The 18298-nt window shown below is 41.9% G+C and overlaps 1 protein-coding gene across 1 annotated transcript in view; it reads right to left on the reverse strand.

The window, feature by feature from the left end:
• Positions 1 to 18298, reverse strand: part of RBFOX1 (RNA binding fox-1 homolog 1) — a 1091692-nt gene that overhangs the window by 940742 nt on the left and 132652 nt on the right. The window contains exon 5 of the mRNA XM_085074907.1: positions 16783 to 16842. Coding sequence (XP_084931033.1) covers positions 16783 to 16842 — 60 coding nt within the window. The remainder of the gene's footprint in view (positions 1 to 16782; positions 16843 to 18298) is intronic.

Consider the following 18298-nt stretch of genomic DNA (forward strand, 5'->3'; position numbering starts at 1 on the left):
GTTTGTGAAAAACAGAACACCTCTGTGCACTGTGAGAGGTAGGAGTACATCTTTCTGAGCCTGAAGGTATTTAACACAACTGCACCCAAAATAACCAACTACAGAATATCATCTTTCCATCACATCAGCTTTTTAAGTCTCTGCCCAAGGATGACCTCCCTTCATTAACTTTGGTCTTTTACTGCAAAAAAAATACTCAAAAGGACTTAAAGCTCATATAAGCACATTGCTGAAGTGTTCTCTTTGCCACTAGAATGTTTGAAAGACACAAAATTGGCTTTCAGGTCCTAACCCTACCTTGAAAGCCATCCATGAAAGATTAAAGATCACCTTTAGTTGACTTGAGTCCCCAAGCTTTTGGGTCCACATCTTGAGTGTTCCAACAACTGCTGGGACTGGAAAGTGTCTCAATCAAAAAATGAAAGATAAAAAAAGCAAAGTGTCCTGTGGTTCTGGGAAGTGTCACTGTGCATGACAAGCCTGGCTGTTCAAGGCTGGCAAACAAAGTTAACATCAGTGTTTGCATGGTTGTTAGGAGGGTTGTTGTAAGACCTGGCAAGATTGAGGTTGACAGAAATGGTCCTTATGCTGTTTTCTGCACTTGTGAAACAACACCTGAGCCCAGTTTGGGGCACAGACAGCACAGCACAGCAGAGCTGGCAGAGGCCATGGAAGTGTCAGGGATTGAAGCTCTGAGGGCTCAGCAGGGACACAACTGGGATGGCTCAGCCCTGGGAACAGCAGCTGATGGAAGCTCTGGCTCCCTTCAGCTCCCTGAGGCAGAATTTGGGTAAGAGAGATAGGGTTGGACACTGGGGTACAGCAACAGGAGGGACAGACAGCCTGGAGCACCCAGGAACTTCTGGGTAGGAAGAAGGAAACCCAATTTAATCAGGAATATGGTCAAACACTGCAAGGGAGGCCCAGAGATGCTATAGGAGAGATTCAAAACTTACCTCCTACAGAGCAAAGCAAGTGAATAAAAGTATGAGTAAGCAAGTGCTAAAAATCCTTGAAATGAGCATCCATACATCCTGATAACACCCTGAGGCTTTTAGTGTCTCACTTCACTCAAGAATCAAAACCCAGTTGTGCCAAGCCCCACAACCAAGAGAACTTCATCACTCTGAAGTGTTTACAAGATGAAGGTGCAATGCCAAACTGACTGATAAAACAGTGAAAAGCAGCAATTAACAATGAAACTGCTCATAACAGAGACTCAAGAGCAGCATCCCAGCAGCACCATCACATCACATCCTACACACCATAATTAATTCATCATGGTATCCAAAATTTCAACAGTCTTTTCAGCATGTTCAAGTATCTTCAGAGAATGAAGCCTTTGTAAAAGGAGAACATAATTTCAAAATCAGACTTCAGTGATGACTGAAGACAAAAGCTGAAGTGCACTGGTTAAAGACCCTTGTCATGGCCTTATTACAATAATAAGGCTGCCAGTGGATGGAAATTAAAGGCATCATTTTCTTCACTGAAAACTGTTCAATTTCTGCAAGCTGGGATTCTCTTTTCCCTGCATATTCCCTCCTCATATTAAAAAAATACCCTTTGTAATCATAAATCTATTCAAGAGTAAACATTTTTTTCACCACTTTAAACTATTTAATAGCTGCTTATTTTAATATTGCAATGGATTAGAAATCATAGCTTTCTAAAAAGCAAAATGCAGTCTCCTAAGAATTACTTTCTCTTCTAAAATGCTGATTTTTTTTCTAGATAAATAGCATTCTGTCCTATGTTAATTTATTCTAAAGGGAGAAAAGAAACAAAAGAAAACATACCATGCACATGGCTGGACCACAACAACACAAAGTTCTACTTTCAGAAAAGTTTTGATTTTTTTCCTTCTCTTGAACTTTGCCTTTTTGCATTGCTAATCTTGTTAATGGGTTCAGTTTGCTCTGAAATTTGCATCGTGAAAATGTAACAAGCCTTACAAGGTCCTCAGTTTGTATATTTGTTATAAAGGTTACATTTGACATTGGGGAATAGCGATATGTCTTGAAAAGGTAAAAATGAAGACACTTAATTGGGGTCAGTGGTATAACAATACTTGTCAGTGTCTTTAAAACATGAGGATCTGCACTTGTTTTTATTCCATTTATGAATTAAAAAACAGCACTAAATTAGTTCTCTGCTGCTCGCTGTGTCTTTCAGGCTAACCAGAGTGGCCAGGCAGACTTGGAGCTGGAGCTATGACCACCCCAGGGAAGTATCTTTGTGCCCATTTCATTCATCCACTTCTGGCCCTTTTCCCCTTACTCCATCGCCCTCTCAGCCTTGTCCAAGCTTCCTAAAGAAGGAAGGTGCTAGAAGATTTATTTTCAGAGGTGTTTTCTCTTGTCTAGTGTTATTTAGAAACATCAGTTCAAGGTCAGATTAATTGGGATGGAGGAGGGAAGATTTTTGTCTCTTGATTTGTAAGAACTTCTTGCAGCTCTAGAGTTTTCCATGCCCTCGTGTTACCCCCAAGATAATGCCCACAGCTGAGCACAGAGGGAACAGCTGGACAGGCTCTTGTCACCCCTGGAAGCTGACATTTGCTCTCAGCCCAGCTCCCAGGCCCTGCTCCCTGTCTGTGTGACCAGAAACACAAAGGAATGATGCTGGAAATGCCACCCAGCAGAGCCCACAGCTCCATCCTGGATGTGTTCACCAGCAAACAAACATGGAAATAAACCCGAACATCCCAACCTGAGCAGCCTGTTGACTTCACAAACATCCTGTTGAATTTCCAACCAGTTGTAAAGGTTGAGTTCATCTGCCTGTGCCCTTCCCAGCCCTGCAGGATGCACAGCTCACACTGCACCCAGGAGCCCAACCTCAGCGCTTGGAGGGATTTTGGATCAAGCTTTTCATTCCAATATCCCATTCTACAGCCTGGCTCTGCTACAGTACTGCTCTTACCCCTTTTAAAATAAATCAATCTTGATCTTTTGATCTCATTTATTTTAACCTCTTCAGGTCAAAAACACTGCAAAATAAAATCCTCAAAACTCCTTAAATACCATTGTTGAAAGTTTTGAATCACTTTAGTATTCTTCTCTAAGACTGTTTCAGCCATGATAAATGAATGTATTTTGGGGGCTTTTAGAGCCCCAGAGCCCTGGTGTTCCCAGTGCAGCCTGGTCAGAGTCATTCCAATGATCCCAACTCCACACCAGCCATGGGAACTGCAGGAGCTCAGAGCCTGAGGAGGGAAAACTCTCATCACAGCCTCTCTCTTGATTTATGGGAACATAAATGTGATGGATAAACAGCACCCACACATCATCAAACGCAGCAAGGCACCTTTGTGGGATCACTGGGAACACAGAGAACACAAGCTCCAGGGCTTGAAATGGGAGGTCTTAGATGAAAAAGGCTCTGGGCTGAAGGTCAATTATGTGCACAACATGCACGGGGAAAGTCTGTGTCTCTTGGTCTCAATCCTAAAACTTCAAAGTTCTGAATAAATAGAGAATATTTAAATGCCCTAAAAAAGCTCTTTAAGAAGATGCACATGACCCCCTCATGGTCTCTCTGTGTTATCAAAGAGCACCACCACATTCAGAAAAGAAGCTCTTGCATTTGCAATGCTTTGTTTGGCCAAAAAGAAAAACACATATTCCTTCTCCCTTGTTTCATTTGTGTGATTTCCTCATTGTAAGGCAGAACAATCGAGCATTTAGAGGTTATTCAACACACAAAAATAAATGTTCTGTAAAATAATCAGGTGTAAGTTCTTACAAATCAAGAGACAAAAATCCTCCCTCCTCCATCCCAATTAATCTGACCTTGAACTGGTGTTTCTAAACAACACCAGGCAGGAGAAACACCTCTGAAAATAAATCTTCCAGCACTTTTCTTCTCTAAGTGGCTTGGACAAGACTGAGAGGGCTACAGAGTAAGGGAAAAAGGGCCAGAAGTGGATGAATGAAACGGACACAAACATACTTCCCTCTCCTCATTATTTCTGCAGCAATTTTTCAAAATGCTGTTGACACCATAATTGTCCCCAGGGAGAACATGTTAAGTAAAGGGAGAGCAGCTCCATTTATCATCAAGGGGACAGCAAATTTGCCTGTAGAAATTATGCCAACCTGCTAATACAGCTAATCAGGAATTGGTGAAATCAGATCTTGCTATTAGAAGTCAAGGACAAATTACAGGATTTTACTGTAATTACTGGGGATTTCAGGGCTGTTCATTCTGGAGAGTACATTCTACCTGACTACATTGCACAGCCAAACTGGGGTTAGACAGACCAAAAACCCACTCTAATAACATGGAATACTTTTTGAGAAATCTGAATTCCCCTGTCTAATGCTGGGAAAATAAAGTTTACAAGGTTTTGTCCACAAAGACTGCAAGATGGCATAGAGATACTGCTACAGCTGAAGTGAAAAAAGATCTTAACATTCTGTGTTTTCCTAGAGCTTCAGATAACTCACATCCTTTTAAAAGTGCCATTCCTCAGATAATTCAGGAATTAATTAAAAAAGAAAATTGTGGAGGGATGGAACCGGCTGAAAGGGCATCCATACATGAGAACAGGACCTCTGCAAGCCTACTCCATTTCTAGTCCTCACTTTCAATCAAATCATTCACAATGGGAAGAAGGCAGAATACACGTGTTCTTATTCTGACACAGTATGTGAAGTCCAGGCCTTGGCAAACACAGTGAAACCTTTCAGTGCCTTGGGTTTGGTTCTGTTGGGTTGTAGCTGCAGAGAAAACTTTTGAAGCTCTATCAGCCAGACCAAGCAGAGCCTTTGATCATCCAGTGTCTGTGGCAGAACCTTCTCTGCCTGTTTACAGAGCTCCCTTCCAGAAAGGAGACATGGGAATTTAACTGCATTCCCAGGCTGGGATGTTTAGTCCCCTTTCAAAAGCATCAATCCCACCATTTGCTTTGCTAATCAGTTTTTACCTACTCCCTATTTCTTCTGTTCATTTAGGAAGATGTGCTCTGTGCACTCCCAATTTCTCCAGCTGGGATTTCCCACCACAACTGGTTGTGTTCTTGTGCTGTGGGGTTTGTCTTACACTTCACACCCAAGTGCTAAAAGGATATTTCACACCATCCTTTATATGCTGGCAAAGACCATTAATGAATTCCACGGCTTTTCAGAGCGACCTGGTGAAGTTGTAGGGGTCCGGCGGGGTCCAGCCGCCTGGCCCCAATGAGCTCCGGGGCTTCGGGAGACCTCGGGGGCCTCACCTGGCCCAAGCTCTCAGCCCTCCCGGCTGTTCAGCTCTGTCCAGAGGCGGCTGCGGTCAGCCTCGGTGTTCCCAGGGTCGCTCCTTGGAGCGGTAGGGACCACGCGGCGGAGGCGGGTGCCTGCCGGGCAGGAACGCCGTGGAGTCGCTGGTCGCTTCCCGTGATAAAGAAAGTGCGACGAGCCGAGAGTCAGCAGTGTGCAGTTTATTCAGGAGAAGCGGCGCGGGGGAGGCACACTGGGGGCTCTCGGGTGGGGCGGTCCACGCAGCTGCCGGGCGCAGAACCCGGCGGGGCTGGGGTCGCGGCCACACCACACCGAGAGAACAAAGGGAAGGGGTTTTTAGGGGGAAATACGGGGTTTCCCGGGGAGGAACAGCAGGGGCGGAGCCAACGGGGCTCCGGGACAACATGAGGGACAAGCGGGGGAGCAAATGAAATATAAGTAGGGAGGGGATTACAAGCAACTCATGGGGAAAGCCCGGCAACAGAACATTCTAGTGAGGGCAAGCAGCAGGGGCGGTGATAGGGGCGGGGAAGCGGACTTTAAACCAATAAACTTAGGAAAAACTTTCCAGGGGAGGGAGAGAGCGGTTTACGGCCCGGCCTCCTCCGAGTCCCAGGCGATGGCATCCTCGGCAGCGTCCCCGTGGATTACGCCGACCGCCGGCCTCGGGGACTAGGGATCTGCAGCATCGGGCCGCCGCACCCCCACAACCTGGGATAATCCTGGCAAATGCCATGTTTGGGGCTTGGGTGCTGCAGAGCAGAAGAACCATCTGCTGCTCCACAGTGGGATGGGTTAGGCACAGCAGCATGTGGAAACCAAATTCACTGGGAAATCAGTCATGCACTAGCTCAGAAACTGCTAATAATGCACAGACGCCATGAGAATGTGCAGGAAATACTGATAACTTTGCTCTGATTAGCAAGCAGAGCTTCACCCTGATGCCTGCAGGTCTAGAGAGCAAATACTTCTGCATTAACACATTACCTGGGTAATCCAGAACCCTGGGACCAGCAAATTAAAGCAGAAGGGCTCTCCCTCATCAGACTGGGCTGTTAGTTTGGGCTCAAGGACATAAATAACTTCTCCAATGAAAAACAAAATATGAATTTCAACTTAATTTTAAAAGGGGGAAAATAAAAGTGTGGAAAGCTGCCTTATCTTGCTTGATGAATGAAGTTGTAGCTTATTCATCTCTTATTTTGTTCAAAAAGCATTTCCTAACACAGTCCCTCAGGAAAGGGGAAGTGTTCACAAAGGCAGAACCTGGAGCAGAAAACAAATCTCAAGCCCACTTCAACCAAATCCATGAATCTAAAGAAGAACAGATGCATCTCAGGCCCTTATTAAGTCTTTACAAAGAGCAAAAGTTGAAATGACAGCCCTTTTCATTAAGAATACTTCTCACAAATGTGAACCACACTGAAGAGATGCAGTTTGCCAGTGCATTGATGGCTTGAGTGGGTGGAATTCCGAGCTGTAAAAACACCTGAGACTGAATAGTCATTTCATGGGTTTGTCAAGGAGAAAAATTTACTTTTTGTAACCCACAATCCCAGCCAAAAGGGCTGCCTGGTTCAGAGGTGCACGGGGATGACATCCATGGCTTTTTAGGATTCTGTGATACACAAGGACACAGAGGCTTCAGTCTCTAAACTGTTCTACTTTCTTCCAGATGACCTCAAATCCCACAACAATCACCAACCACAGCTACTTTTTGCAATTCCCCATGACCACAGTGTGAGCCATGATGGTTTCCTTAACAGTCTTCGTGAGAACTTGGAAGATTTAGTGCCATATTCCCATAAAACAGAACAGCACAGGCTGCACTTGCTCAAAGCCCAGTTGCATAGGGCTGCAATCAATTACTTTTTTAGCAATGATATTTTCGCTATAGCATATAAAAGCTGTCTAATTTGTATATAGCAGCAAAAGGCCCCTGGCTACGTGCTAGGATAGAGAATACCCAAATACTCCTGGATTCTACCTGAGCTTTAATCAGAGAATGGAGGAAATATGTATGTGACAGGGGTTCTGTCCCAGTTCTTTCAACTGAATAAATGTACTTTTAACTGAGAAGAAGAGAGATGTCAGTTCAGGGCTAAAGGAATTCACTAAGACATATTTAGGACTCAGGAGAAGAGATAAAAAGACTCCTGAAATTAACATTAATAGCAGGCACACAGTGCAGTCTTAAAACCTTTTTAAGGTATTAGAGACATAACACCTGAAGGCTACAAATGTGTCTTTCACAAATACTTCATCTAAGTTAGCATCTGCTGCTGCTGTGGTTTTTCACCAAAATCCCACCCAAAAGGGAGATTTCACACACACACTGAGGAAAGTAAAGAAAAATGTGCCTTCTGCTCTTCAGAATATATTAAAATATTCATTCCCAGTGATTAACACACATTGAGGCAGACACAGCATGGAAATTTCCCCCTTTCCAGTGGGATGTTCCCAACCCTGCTGGGCTGCACTTGGCCTTGACCTTGGGCTGTAACAGACCCAAGTTCTGCAGAGAGTGAGTTCTCTTCTGCCCACAATTATTTGATAAGTATAAAAATCCAAAAGGTACAGATGGCAAATGGGTCAGCTGACCTTCTGTCTTTAAATACAGTGCTCCAAACGATATTTTTCTGCACAGAATTTGATTCGAAACAGCAGAAAGCAGGAAATAGTAATTAAAAAATTGAAAATGTTTGTGCTTTGTTTGTGCATTACTTTTTAAGAGTTTTGTCAAAGCATTGACTCTGCTCCCCCAATTAGGATAGATAACTATTATAATTTTGTTGACAAATAAAAATGTTACTTTTAAAATGCAAAAACACCAATTCTGTACAAAAAATACGAAAACAGTATTGTTTGACTGAAAGAGGAAAAAATTTGTTTTGCAAGCTTAAAAAGATAATTTGACTTTAGTTAACTTTAATTAACTTTTACACCTACACTCTCCCAATGAGCTGAGGGGGAAGATTAGCCACAGTATATGATGCTAACGGGAGTTCAATTCAGTATTTATTATTCATCCCAGTATTCTGCAGGACTTAATTCATTTAATGAGCAAACAAGGCTTGTGAATACCAGAATGGATTTTCAGCATCTCAGATATTTATGTCAGTGGAGGTAACAGAGAAAATGTTTACTTGTGAGGCACTGGTTGTCATTTCTCCCATGTATTCCTCTTCTCCACTAATGTTTGCACCTCAAAACTTCCCTCACACTGACCCAGAGTTAAATGGATTAGTAAAACCAGAATAAAAGCAGAGTAAAACCACTGCTCATTGCAGCTGGATTCCATGTGAGTTTGTCTCACTGGGACACATTCCCTCTCTAAGTGAGAAACTCTGGTTTTCAGTCTCATTTCACTTCTGTACACCTCCTTTGTTGAAAATCCTTTGTTTCACTACTTGTTGGGTTTAAATATTCATTTGGGGGTTCGATCTCTTGTCCAATTATAGGCAATGAATTTCCCAGCATTGTAAAGCTGTGACTCCATTTATCAAAAAGAAAAGAAATAGTTTCAAAACAGGTATTTTCAGCTCTCTCACATATTGTAAAAGAACATCACAATTCCTTCCTGTTATTTGGTATTCTTGGATCAGATTTCCATCTCTATCAAGTCCCAGTTCCTTGCTTTCATGCCAGTGACTCACACTTTGTTGCTGCACTCATGAAGTGTTTTATTAATGAAGATGGAATAACAAACACCCACACTCTGGCACATCTACTTGGGGCCTCACAGTTTTACTTTTCTCTTTGCTGGTACTTTCACACATTTGCTTCCCATATTTCAGATGCTTGAGGCCTTGATAGCATCATTATAGAACTGTTTAATCAAACCCACAGTTTACTCTGACAATATTTGGCATTAGTAACAGCTATAACTCACCATAAACATTCCACTGGCAACTCACTCATGTGAGATTTTTCAGGGGCTTTTACATAATCAAAAATCATGTGGCATTAAACAGACACTTAGATACAGTTTGTAATTCTGAAATATTCTACTATGGCTTTTTGTATAAATATAAGAAAAATGTGCAGATTTCTTCCACTGTTGGAAGAAACTGTTTCTTCCAATTTCTGCTGTCCCTTCCAATTTAAAATAAAACAGTAGCAAAAACTGTAGAAAACTATTATAGCAGAAAATTTATGTTCCCCAAGGAGGCAGAAGCCCCATTCAACTGAGTGATCAAAAGCAAGAATTAAAGGTAATTCAGATGCCCAAAAACAAAAACAGGTTCACAACCTGTTTGGAGAAAACCTTAGGAAGAATATTTACTAGAGGTTATTAAAGGCAAAAATGGAAATTTCCAGCATGCCATTACATCTAGGTCATAAGCTGTAGGGGAAATTTAGGACCCCAATAAAGATTATTGCACATCTGCTAGTTCTTAAAGGTTTGTAATACCTGTTAGTGGCCATGCAGGAATAAAGCATCATGCACAATACTCTCACCAAGTACAACCATTGTTGTGCTCTAAACAACACTTTCCATCTTACTTAGGCAGGAAATTACTGGCAGTTTTCTTAGGATGTAAGTTGGAAAACACTGATGAGCAACAGGCAGAACTTGCAATTGCTTCAATTACTCTCATAACCCCTTCCTTTCTTTAAAGCCATCAATACTACAGATTGCTTTGGGGAGCCCATTTCTTCCTGCATTTTTTTAATGGTATTCTGCATTAAATGGATGTTCAGCCATCTCCTCAGAAGCAAATCTATCCCTCAACACAAACACTTCCCTCCCAGCTCCCACAGAACTACACAAACAGCCAAGGCAAGAGATCAATATCACACTCTGTTTTCAGCTGTTTGGTCTTCACCCTAAATACAGGCAGAGGAGCAGAACCTCCACGTGTGGTAACTGCAAATTGTTTTAATTTTTGTACCTAATGTGCATTTCTGTTTCAAATATCCAAACTCAATGTGTCTATTCAAACCAATCCTCATCCTGGGGCTGAGAGATTCCTGCTGAAATGCTCATCTCTGAGCAAATGCTCTGCCCTTTCCCCAGCAGTGTCCCCATGCTTCACCTGAAGAATATCCAAGTACTCTGTGATGGGAGGACATTTATCCAACCACCCTGCAGCCACCTCACCATCTCTCACCTCACTCACTCTTCTGGAGAAGTGCAGGAGAATCAGAATATTCTGCAGAAGGTGATTACAGCCATTTCCCAGAGTTACCTGAGATGTGCTGCACTTGGCTGACTTGAAGGCTCAGATGTCAAAATTCTATCCTGTAAACCTGCTATCATTTGGTATTTAAACAGTCAAGAATATTTTCCTTCACACTCATGCTAATAGGGCCAAGAGGACACTGTCCTTGCACAGTCCCACCCAACCCACAATGAATATGAGCTCTGCAACAAAATCAAATTGCCTCAGACTTCATTTCCCCACATTTGACTCTCTCCAAGGAAACCACATCTATTACCAGCAAAAAACACACACCACTGCATGAGGTACCTCATTTCAGTCTCTGTAAAACTGGTGCTTCCCCACTAAAAGAAAATAACTTTCCTGACAATAAACCCCAGACATTGTATGCATATGATATTTTTAGGCAGCAATTTAAAAATAAATCAATAAATCTTTCTTTCTTTCTTTCAATAACGACCAGGAAACATCATATAAATACTCACAAGTTTGAATTAATCTAGGTTTTAAAAAAAATAAATTTAGATGTATGTACAGAAAAAGCTTCTCTTCTACCATTATTACATCTACTGCCTGCCAGGTGAGAGCACCACTGCACCAAATTCACCAAGAAACCCATTTGAGGCTGAGCAGAGAGCCTGGGGGAGCTGGGAGGCAGCAGAGGCATGACTGCCTTGGCTAACAAAACCCAAGCCAAGGCACTCAGAACAAGGCACCACAGTGAGCCCAGGGTGAGTCTGGTGCAAAACACTTCTCCAGGGGAAAAAAAAGAAACCAAACCAAGTTCTGAGTAACATGCCCATGGTCAGATCTCTGCTCTGCAGAGCAAGCTGTGAATGCTCCACAAGAGAGAACACTGCTGCACAGTGTGCTGCCGATTGTCACTAGATGGCATCTTGTCATCGCGCTTTGCATCTCCGCGCTCATCGCTGCTGGCATCGCTGCGACACAAACCTCGCAGCCACTGTCCTGCTGACTCCAAACACAGCCAGTCCTGCTTTGGCCATCGTGCCACACATCCTGTCCTGCTGGAATTCAGCTCAGCAATGGCAGGAAATATATATCCATCAATCGGCTCTTAAATCCACATGGCAATGCATTTGTAAAGTGAAAGCACTGCTTTAAGGGGAGGTGAGAGGGACAACTGGCACAGGCAGGCTGCTTAATTCAGATCCCAGCAGAATTCTCACAACTTTTTATTGCTGCGTTCTAGAATTTCTGGTTTGGTGTTTGCTTGGTTTTGTTTTCTTTTTAAATCTCAGGTATTGGTACTTTACAAACGCTGTCAATACGGGTAATATGCAAAAGAAAACAAACAAAAAAGTTAATGGAACTACAAATACTTTTCATATAAATGATACATTGGGGGTTTTGCCTCTAAGACTAATAAAAGTATAACAATGAGTGGTATATAACAGCCACACAGGACTGGTTTGATAAGCAGCTATACAATGGTTAAGAGTCTTCCTGTGCAAATATTTATGCAAATCAATAATTTTATCCATTTGCTTTCCAACAGCACATTTTTGCAAATGTTGACTGAAAACTTAGATTCAAAGGACCAGCAAGGCAAAATTCTCACATCCCCTTTAGTTTCACTTGGATGGTGTGAGCAGAGATTACAGAAGTGCTGTATGAAATGTGTATTTATACCCTGTTTGTTTCTCTCCCACCCATCCAGAGAAGCACACTCCACCCTATAACTAATTTAGCACTGCTAGCAGTGAAAAACAGCAACTTCTGCACAGCTTTTGTAAAACTCTGATGCAGATACAGCCTTTTCCTGCTTTTTCTTCGTGTCCAGTCATTTATTCTAGATTCTTAGACAAGCCCCTCCCTGAAATTCTACTAAATTCCAGTATTTAGGAGTACCAAAATCTAATTATTAACAACAGCAAAGGCGTTTGTTTTTCTCCTACGCTTTTTCTGCAACTCCATTTAAAAGCACCTCATTTCTTCTTTAAACATTTTCATGTTTTCCCCTCTCTGTGCTGAGCTGCTGTCCAACCCCAGCTTTTCTTTCCACACCAGAATCATGAGTATTCAAGAAGATTCAAAGATCTTTCATCAACCCACACCTGGCATTTCAGCAGCTCTCTGGATTCACCTGCTTGTTGCCACTTGGAATTTCTGCCTCTGGAAATTGTTTATTCCTATTTTATTTAGTCAGACTTTCACCTCCTTGGCTAAAGCACAAACACAGAGGAATCTCTGATGGTGAAATGAAGGAAGGCTGCAAGAACAGGGCAATTTCTTAGTTTCATCTCTCCTGCCCGAAAAGATGACACCAAACTTGATTTTAATCAATGAAAAACTCAAAATGTCAACTGGTGTCAACTTATCCTGGAGATCTGCTTCTCTAAGAATAATAAATCAGCTCCAGCACTGCAGACACCACCCCATTGCCACTCCAGGCAAGGTTAAGCCCTATAAACAGCATTCAGCACCTGATTTAATAACAACACAGGGATAGCCTGATGGAAGAGGGAAAAGGTGTTCAGATATTACAGGAGTTTGAATCTAAGAATTAATGCTTTGTCTTAATTTCATTTTTCATTAAGTAACATTTTTAATTTGAGGATTTTCTCTATATAACCAGTAATAGTGATGCTGCCTCATCATCTCAGTGATGCTGGAGAATTTTCAAGGAGATCAAGGACAGCAACCTCCAGCCCCTGGGCCAATTCCTCTGCTGGGGTAAAAACAAACCTTAGGGAGGTTCCTTATTTGCCCATGATGCCATACACCCTGGAATTCCACACTACTGCAATTCAGCTCAGCAACAGCAGGAAATGTATACCCAATGCACCATCCACTAGCAGATGGAGGTGTAAGGAACAGAACTCAGGATTCTGTACTGCTTCTGCCTTCTCCCCTCTGCTGAGATTAACACAGCAATGCAGTTCATGTCCTGCATTCTCAAGATGAATAATGGGATGGAAAACTTTACCAGATATTCCCACAGCAAGGATCTCAGGGAGAAGTTTGCTCTCATGCTGAATTCCATTCATCATAAGCCACTCTCTGGTACTCATGATAGAGCTGTAAAAAATTTCCTCTATTTCTTAGCAGTTCTATAGATTAGTCTGAGAAATCAAAACAAATTTAGCCAGATATTCCCCAGATTTATTGGTTTTGTTCTTCAGGTTAGATCAGCTCTACATTACCATTTCAAATACCTGCACAATGCACTTTCCCTTCTCCCCTCCCACCCAACCCATTATCTAAATGCTCTGTGATGATGCTCAGGGAAGAGTTATTTTTGCTTTCAGTTCTATTCTTCTCTCCCTGGTAGTGACAGATTCATTTGATTTTTTTTTTTTTTAAAGAATGCTAGTGCTAAGATACATTCCATTCAATAGGAGTGTGAAATTTAAAGAAATCCACTTTTTTTGCAAGCCATTATCCCCAGCTAATAGATATCCCTCCTGAAGCAGCAGCAGAGATGAAGTAATTTCAGGTACTATCACATTTCTATTCAGATCACAGGCAGCAATTCTTGCAGCGATTTTATTTCTCAGCAAAAATCATTATTGTCCCTCCTGAATTACCCTGAAGAGTCCTATTTTACTCCCACTACCTTTTCTCAACATTTCCTGATTAAAAAACAGTACATGATATTTGTTATCAAATATCAATATATAGACAAGAGTGTGAGAAATGGAGACTGGGGGAAAAGCAAAGGCACTTTAGAAAACATAAACCTTTAATAAGCAGGAAGGAGAATTTAAAGCAGCCTGAGAGAAGACTGGGAAGCTGCAGATAGAAGAGTGCAGCACTTGGAGGGAGCCATGAGAAAAAGGGACAGAAATCCCAGGATTCAGCCCAAATCAAACCTTCCTGAGTCTGACAGCCACCAGTAACTTCACAACATCCTAAAGCTTCCAATAATAATTCCTTCAGTTAGATTTCCTTAGCTCTGCAGGTACAACCAACTGCCTGATGAGATTTAAGAACAAAAGAAAGGCTTTAAAAGACTCCAATCACTCAGCTTAATGAAAACATCTTGAATTATTTAACAATCAATCTATTAAGCAGCTCGAGCTATCAGGAAACATGAAGTTTGATAGATCTGCTACCCTGCTGGAGTTTTCTATCACAGTGACTGCAACCCTTTCAGTGCAACCTCAGTGATGTAACACAGAAGTGAATTCAGCCTGAGATTGAGCTGCATTAGACTTGCATATAGGATCTGTCACTAAGAGCAGGAAAGCAGCCAACAATTATTAAAAAAAAAAACCCAAAACTAACCACCCAGCAAAAAAAAAAAAACCAAAAAAACCTGGAAATAAGCTTTTCAGGCTCTGAAACTGGGGCATTATTCAATAATTTGTTCTCGGGTCCATTTGAATTCTCATCTGTCAACTCTCCTTTTATTACCAGACTGTTCTATAAGCAATGATCTGGCAACACACTTGAAAAATCTATGTATTCCTTCTCATCCATCACTACAAACAATTTTCCAAGCAACAACAGAGACAGTGTAATTTCAAGAGCAATAAGCTCAACTCCTAACTCATTATTTTTATGCCATTGTAGTGTGGCATAAGAAAAATCTTGGAAAACAGGAAACCTTTTCCTCTTTCCATCATAAACCTCTTCAGAACATCCAAATGCACTGCTAAATGTGCCTTTACAACTCTTTCCATCACCCAAAAATAAGCAAAAATTAATTAAAGTCCGAGCTACTGAGACTCAAGGAAGACAATTGAAATCTTATTTGTTAAGTCACTACCTTGAAGTCTGAGGACATTTTCTTACAGATAACCAAAGGATTCAGTTAGAAAAAAATCAACAATAAAATGAAAAATAGAACTCCCAGGGTCAGTTTGACCAGAAAATTCTGTAAAGCCTCCACCCTCTCGGTGCAAAGTGACAGGTGCTCATCAAATCTTGTTCTGCACTCGTAACAAACCATTTTCTAGTTTAGAGAACACATTCAGCCAGCAAAGCACGACGTCGTTCTTCAAAACATTCATTTTTAACTGACACAAACCTAATTTCAATGCAAATACGTGAAGCACAAAATACCAAATTACTAAAAATAAACCTCCATCTCTCAGAACATCATTCTCCGAGTTAACTTTTGACAAACTAACAGAAAGCCTGAGACTTTGTGTAGCAAGATGTTCCAGCAGGAAGCATCAGTGCAGAGAGAATTATTGAAAGAGATTCTTCCAAAACCTACTTTATGGGGTAAAAAAAAAAAAGGATTCTGTCAAATCATCACAGAAGCTAAAAATCTCTTGTATACATTTTCACTTTTCAAGATATTTTTGTATTTCCGTTGGTGTGACTAAGCAGTTTCAGAAGCCAGAGATTTCCAAGTGAAAGACAGCGTTGGTTTGGAGGGAGTCCAACCACCTCCTCCTTTCAGGGAGCTGTTAATGTTTGATGTTCATGTTTAAAACAACATTAATCATGCCTGCAAACAGGGAAAAGGGGCTGCCAAACATTTGAAATACTGCATATTTCCTTATTCTGACATAAATCCACATTTCTACAACCTCAGGTCTGAGTGATACAGCTCAGATAATCAGAAAAAGAGGGGAAAAGAACCCCAAATTAAATGTTCATAGAGTGACATAATGTCAATTGCTGGCACTATCCAAGGAAAGGCACTTAGAAAGGCCCCATAGCACGATATTACTGTTTTAGAGACAAAATAAAAAGATTAAAGGAACTTGACTGCAAGGAATTATTAACTCTTAGTGCCATCAGACAGTGCTGAGTATCCCCTGTAAATCAGGTCTGGAACACCTCAGCAGAACCTTGGTTTATGGTGCACATTTCCTTTCCTGCCAAGATGTGATAGGAGAGAAAAGGAAGGCTGCAGCACACAGGTCAGGTCAGGAACCTTTATCCAGGATCAGGCAGTTCCCTTCTAGCCCAACCCTGCTCAGCTCCCAAGCCAGCAGTGCCCTTGGCCTTGTGAACACTTGCCTCTTGCACTCAACTCATCCAAAATTCTGCTTTCTTTTTCCTACATCTGCCCTCCTCACCGTAATATGGAATTCCAGAGGGGCTTGCAGTTGTTCCCCACCCTGCCAACCCCCCAGATTTCATCTCCCCTCTGCCCAGCAGTGAGACACAGCCTGGGTGTGGAGGTGACACAGTTTGAAGCACACAAAATAGAGCCACGGGGCTATTAATGAACTTAACTGCCACAATTCTAATCACTTTGCCTCCCTTTGGTAACACAGATATTCCCTGCACTAGATATTCAATATTAAAGAGCATTTAAGCCAATTCAAGTGCAGTCACTTCAGAAGCAGCAAGGTGTCACAGGTAAGTGTCACAGGCAGTGCCAGTGATTGATGACTGAAACAATTTAAAAGAAGATCTAAACTCAGTTACAAAATCTAATCTCTTCAGCAAAATGGTGTACTTACTGGACCTTGAGGACTGTTCTTGGCACTGGAAACCACAGTCATAACATCAGATTTATAGTCCTGAAAAGAAAAGAAGAGGAAAAAAAAAAGTCAGATTAAACATAATAGTTGGCACTTTACATATCAGGAATAAAGACCAACACTGAGCACCACTGTGATTAGACTCAGAGGAGCCATTAGTGAAATATTTGATTATGGAGATTTTCATTGCCATTCATCTTGAGCCTTAGACCCTTTTTACTAAATTATACGCTTTTTTGGTTTTACCATAATGATGCCCAGGATAAAGCCAGCAGCCTGATCTCTGTTTTTGAAGGCAGTGGGGTGGGAAGGACAGAATGATGATACATCTCCTGTCTTTCACAAACTCAGGGGAGAGCTCCACTCCACTCCCTGCACCAGGCCTGTACAGCCTCCATATGAAGTTTGGGTGACAGTTTCTCAGCCACTCAAAGTTCTCTCAGCATATTATGACAAATGACTCTCTGTTCCATCAGAGGGACCTTGGCTTCTCTTCCTGCTTAGCAACAGCCCTGGCAGTGTTGTTCCAAAGCCCTCAGCAAAGGCTGTGCAGGAGGCAAGCCCTTGGCAATGCTGGCTCACCATCCTGGTGTCACATCTACATCCAGCTCCACCCTAAAGCAATATAAACTCTCTCCTTTTTTACCCCTCAGGAAGCTTTTGCTACATCCCAGCTGGCATTCCACAAGTCACAAAGCAGTCTGGGCCTTGGGCATGAGAATAAGCTGAGAACTCTGCTGTTGTTCTGTTACAGAAACAAAGCCTTGGAGGGGTTTCAAGCAGGGGATAGAAGTGTCTAAATGCAGGTGCAAGAAATACAAGTGCAAGACTCAGGCCAGTAATTCAAACAGTTCTGATTTTAAAATGACATGTTAGAAAGAGCTGGCATGTTAAATTTTGCCTCTTCCCTAATGGATGCAGCTATTTATATATTTATATTTTGGAAAGTTCTCCCAGAGTTGGCCTCACCTTGTTGGGCCTTTCCTGTCAAGAGGATCAGCTTTACATGGCAAAGCCAAGCTACACAGTTCTTCCTACTGTTTGGGAATTAAAGCCTGAAAAGCTGAAATTAAAGCCTCTCTGTCCAAGACAACAGAGACTAACTGCTATGAACTTCTTTTAATTATCATCAAGTATGCTTCTAGATATTAAGTTTATTTATAGAAGTTGTGCTATGACCCAGTAGCCAGACCATATTTCAGGGAGCTGGTAGTAATTCAGTATTTCACCCTGAGCATCCCTCTGTCTCTGAAGTGTATAAATTAGAGTATCACTCACCCTCCATTCAATTAGCTATGGTAAACACTCACTCCTCATAGGAACTGGCAACAAACACACTTTATAAGGTGCAAATAGATGTCAAACTACCATCACAAATCACCCCAGAGAGACAAAGCTCTGCAGCCCAGTTCCATGTATCCCACAAAGTCACTGTTGACCACAGGGAGAAGCTGCAAACTGAGCCCAACATCAAAGAAACCCACCGAGCAAACCT

Source organism: Lichenostomus cassidix, chromosome 14, assembly GCF_008360975.1.
Source record: "Lichenostomus cassidix isolate B80296 chromosome 14, HeHo_3.0, whole genome shotgun sequence".
NCBI lineage: Eukaryota > Metazoa > Chordata > Aves > Passeriformes > Meliphagidae > Lichenostomus > Lichenostomus cassidix.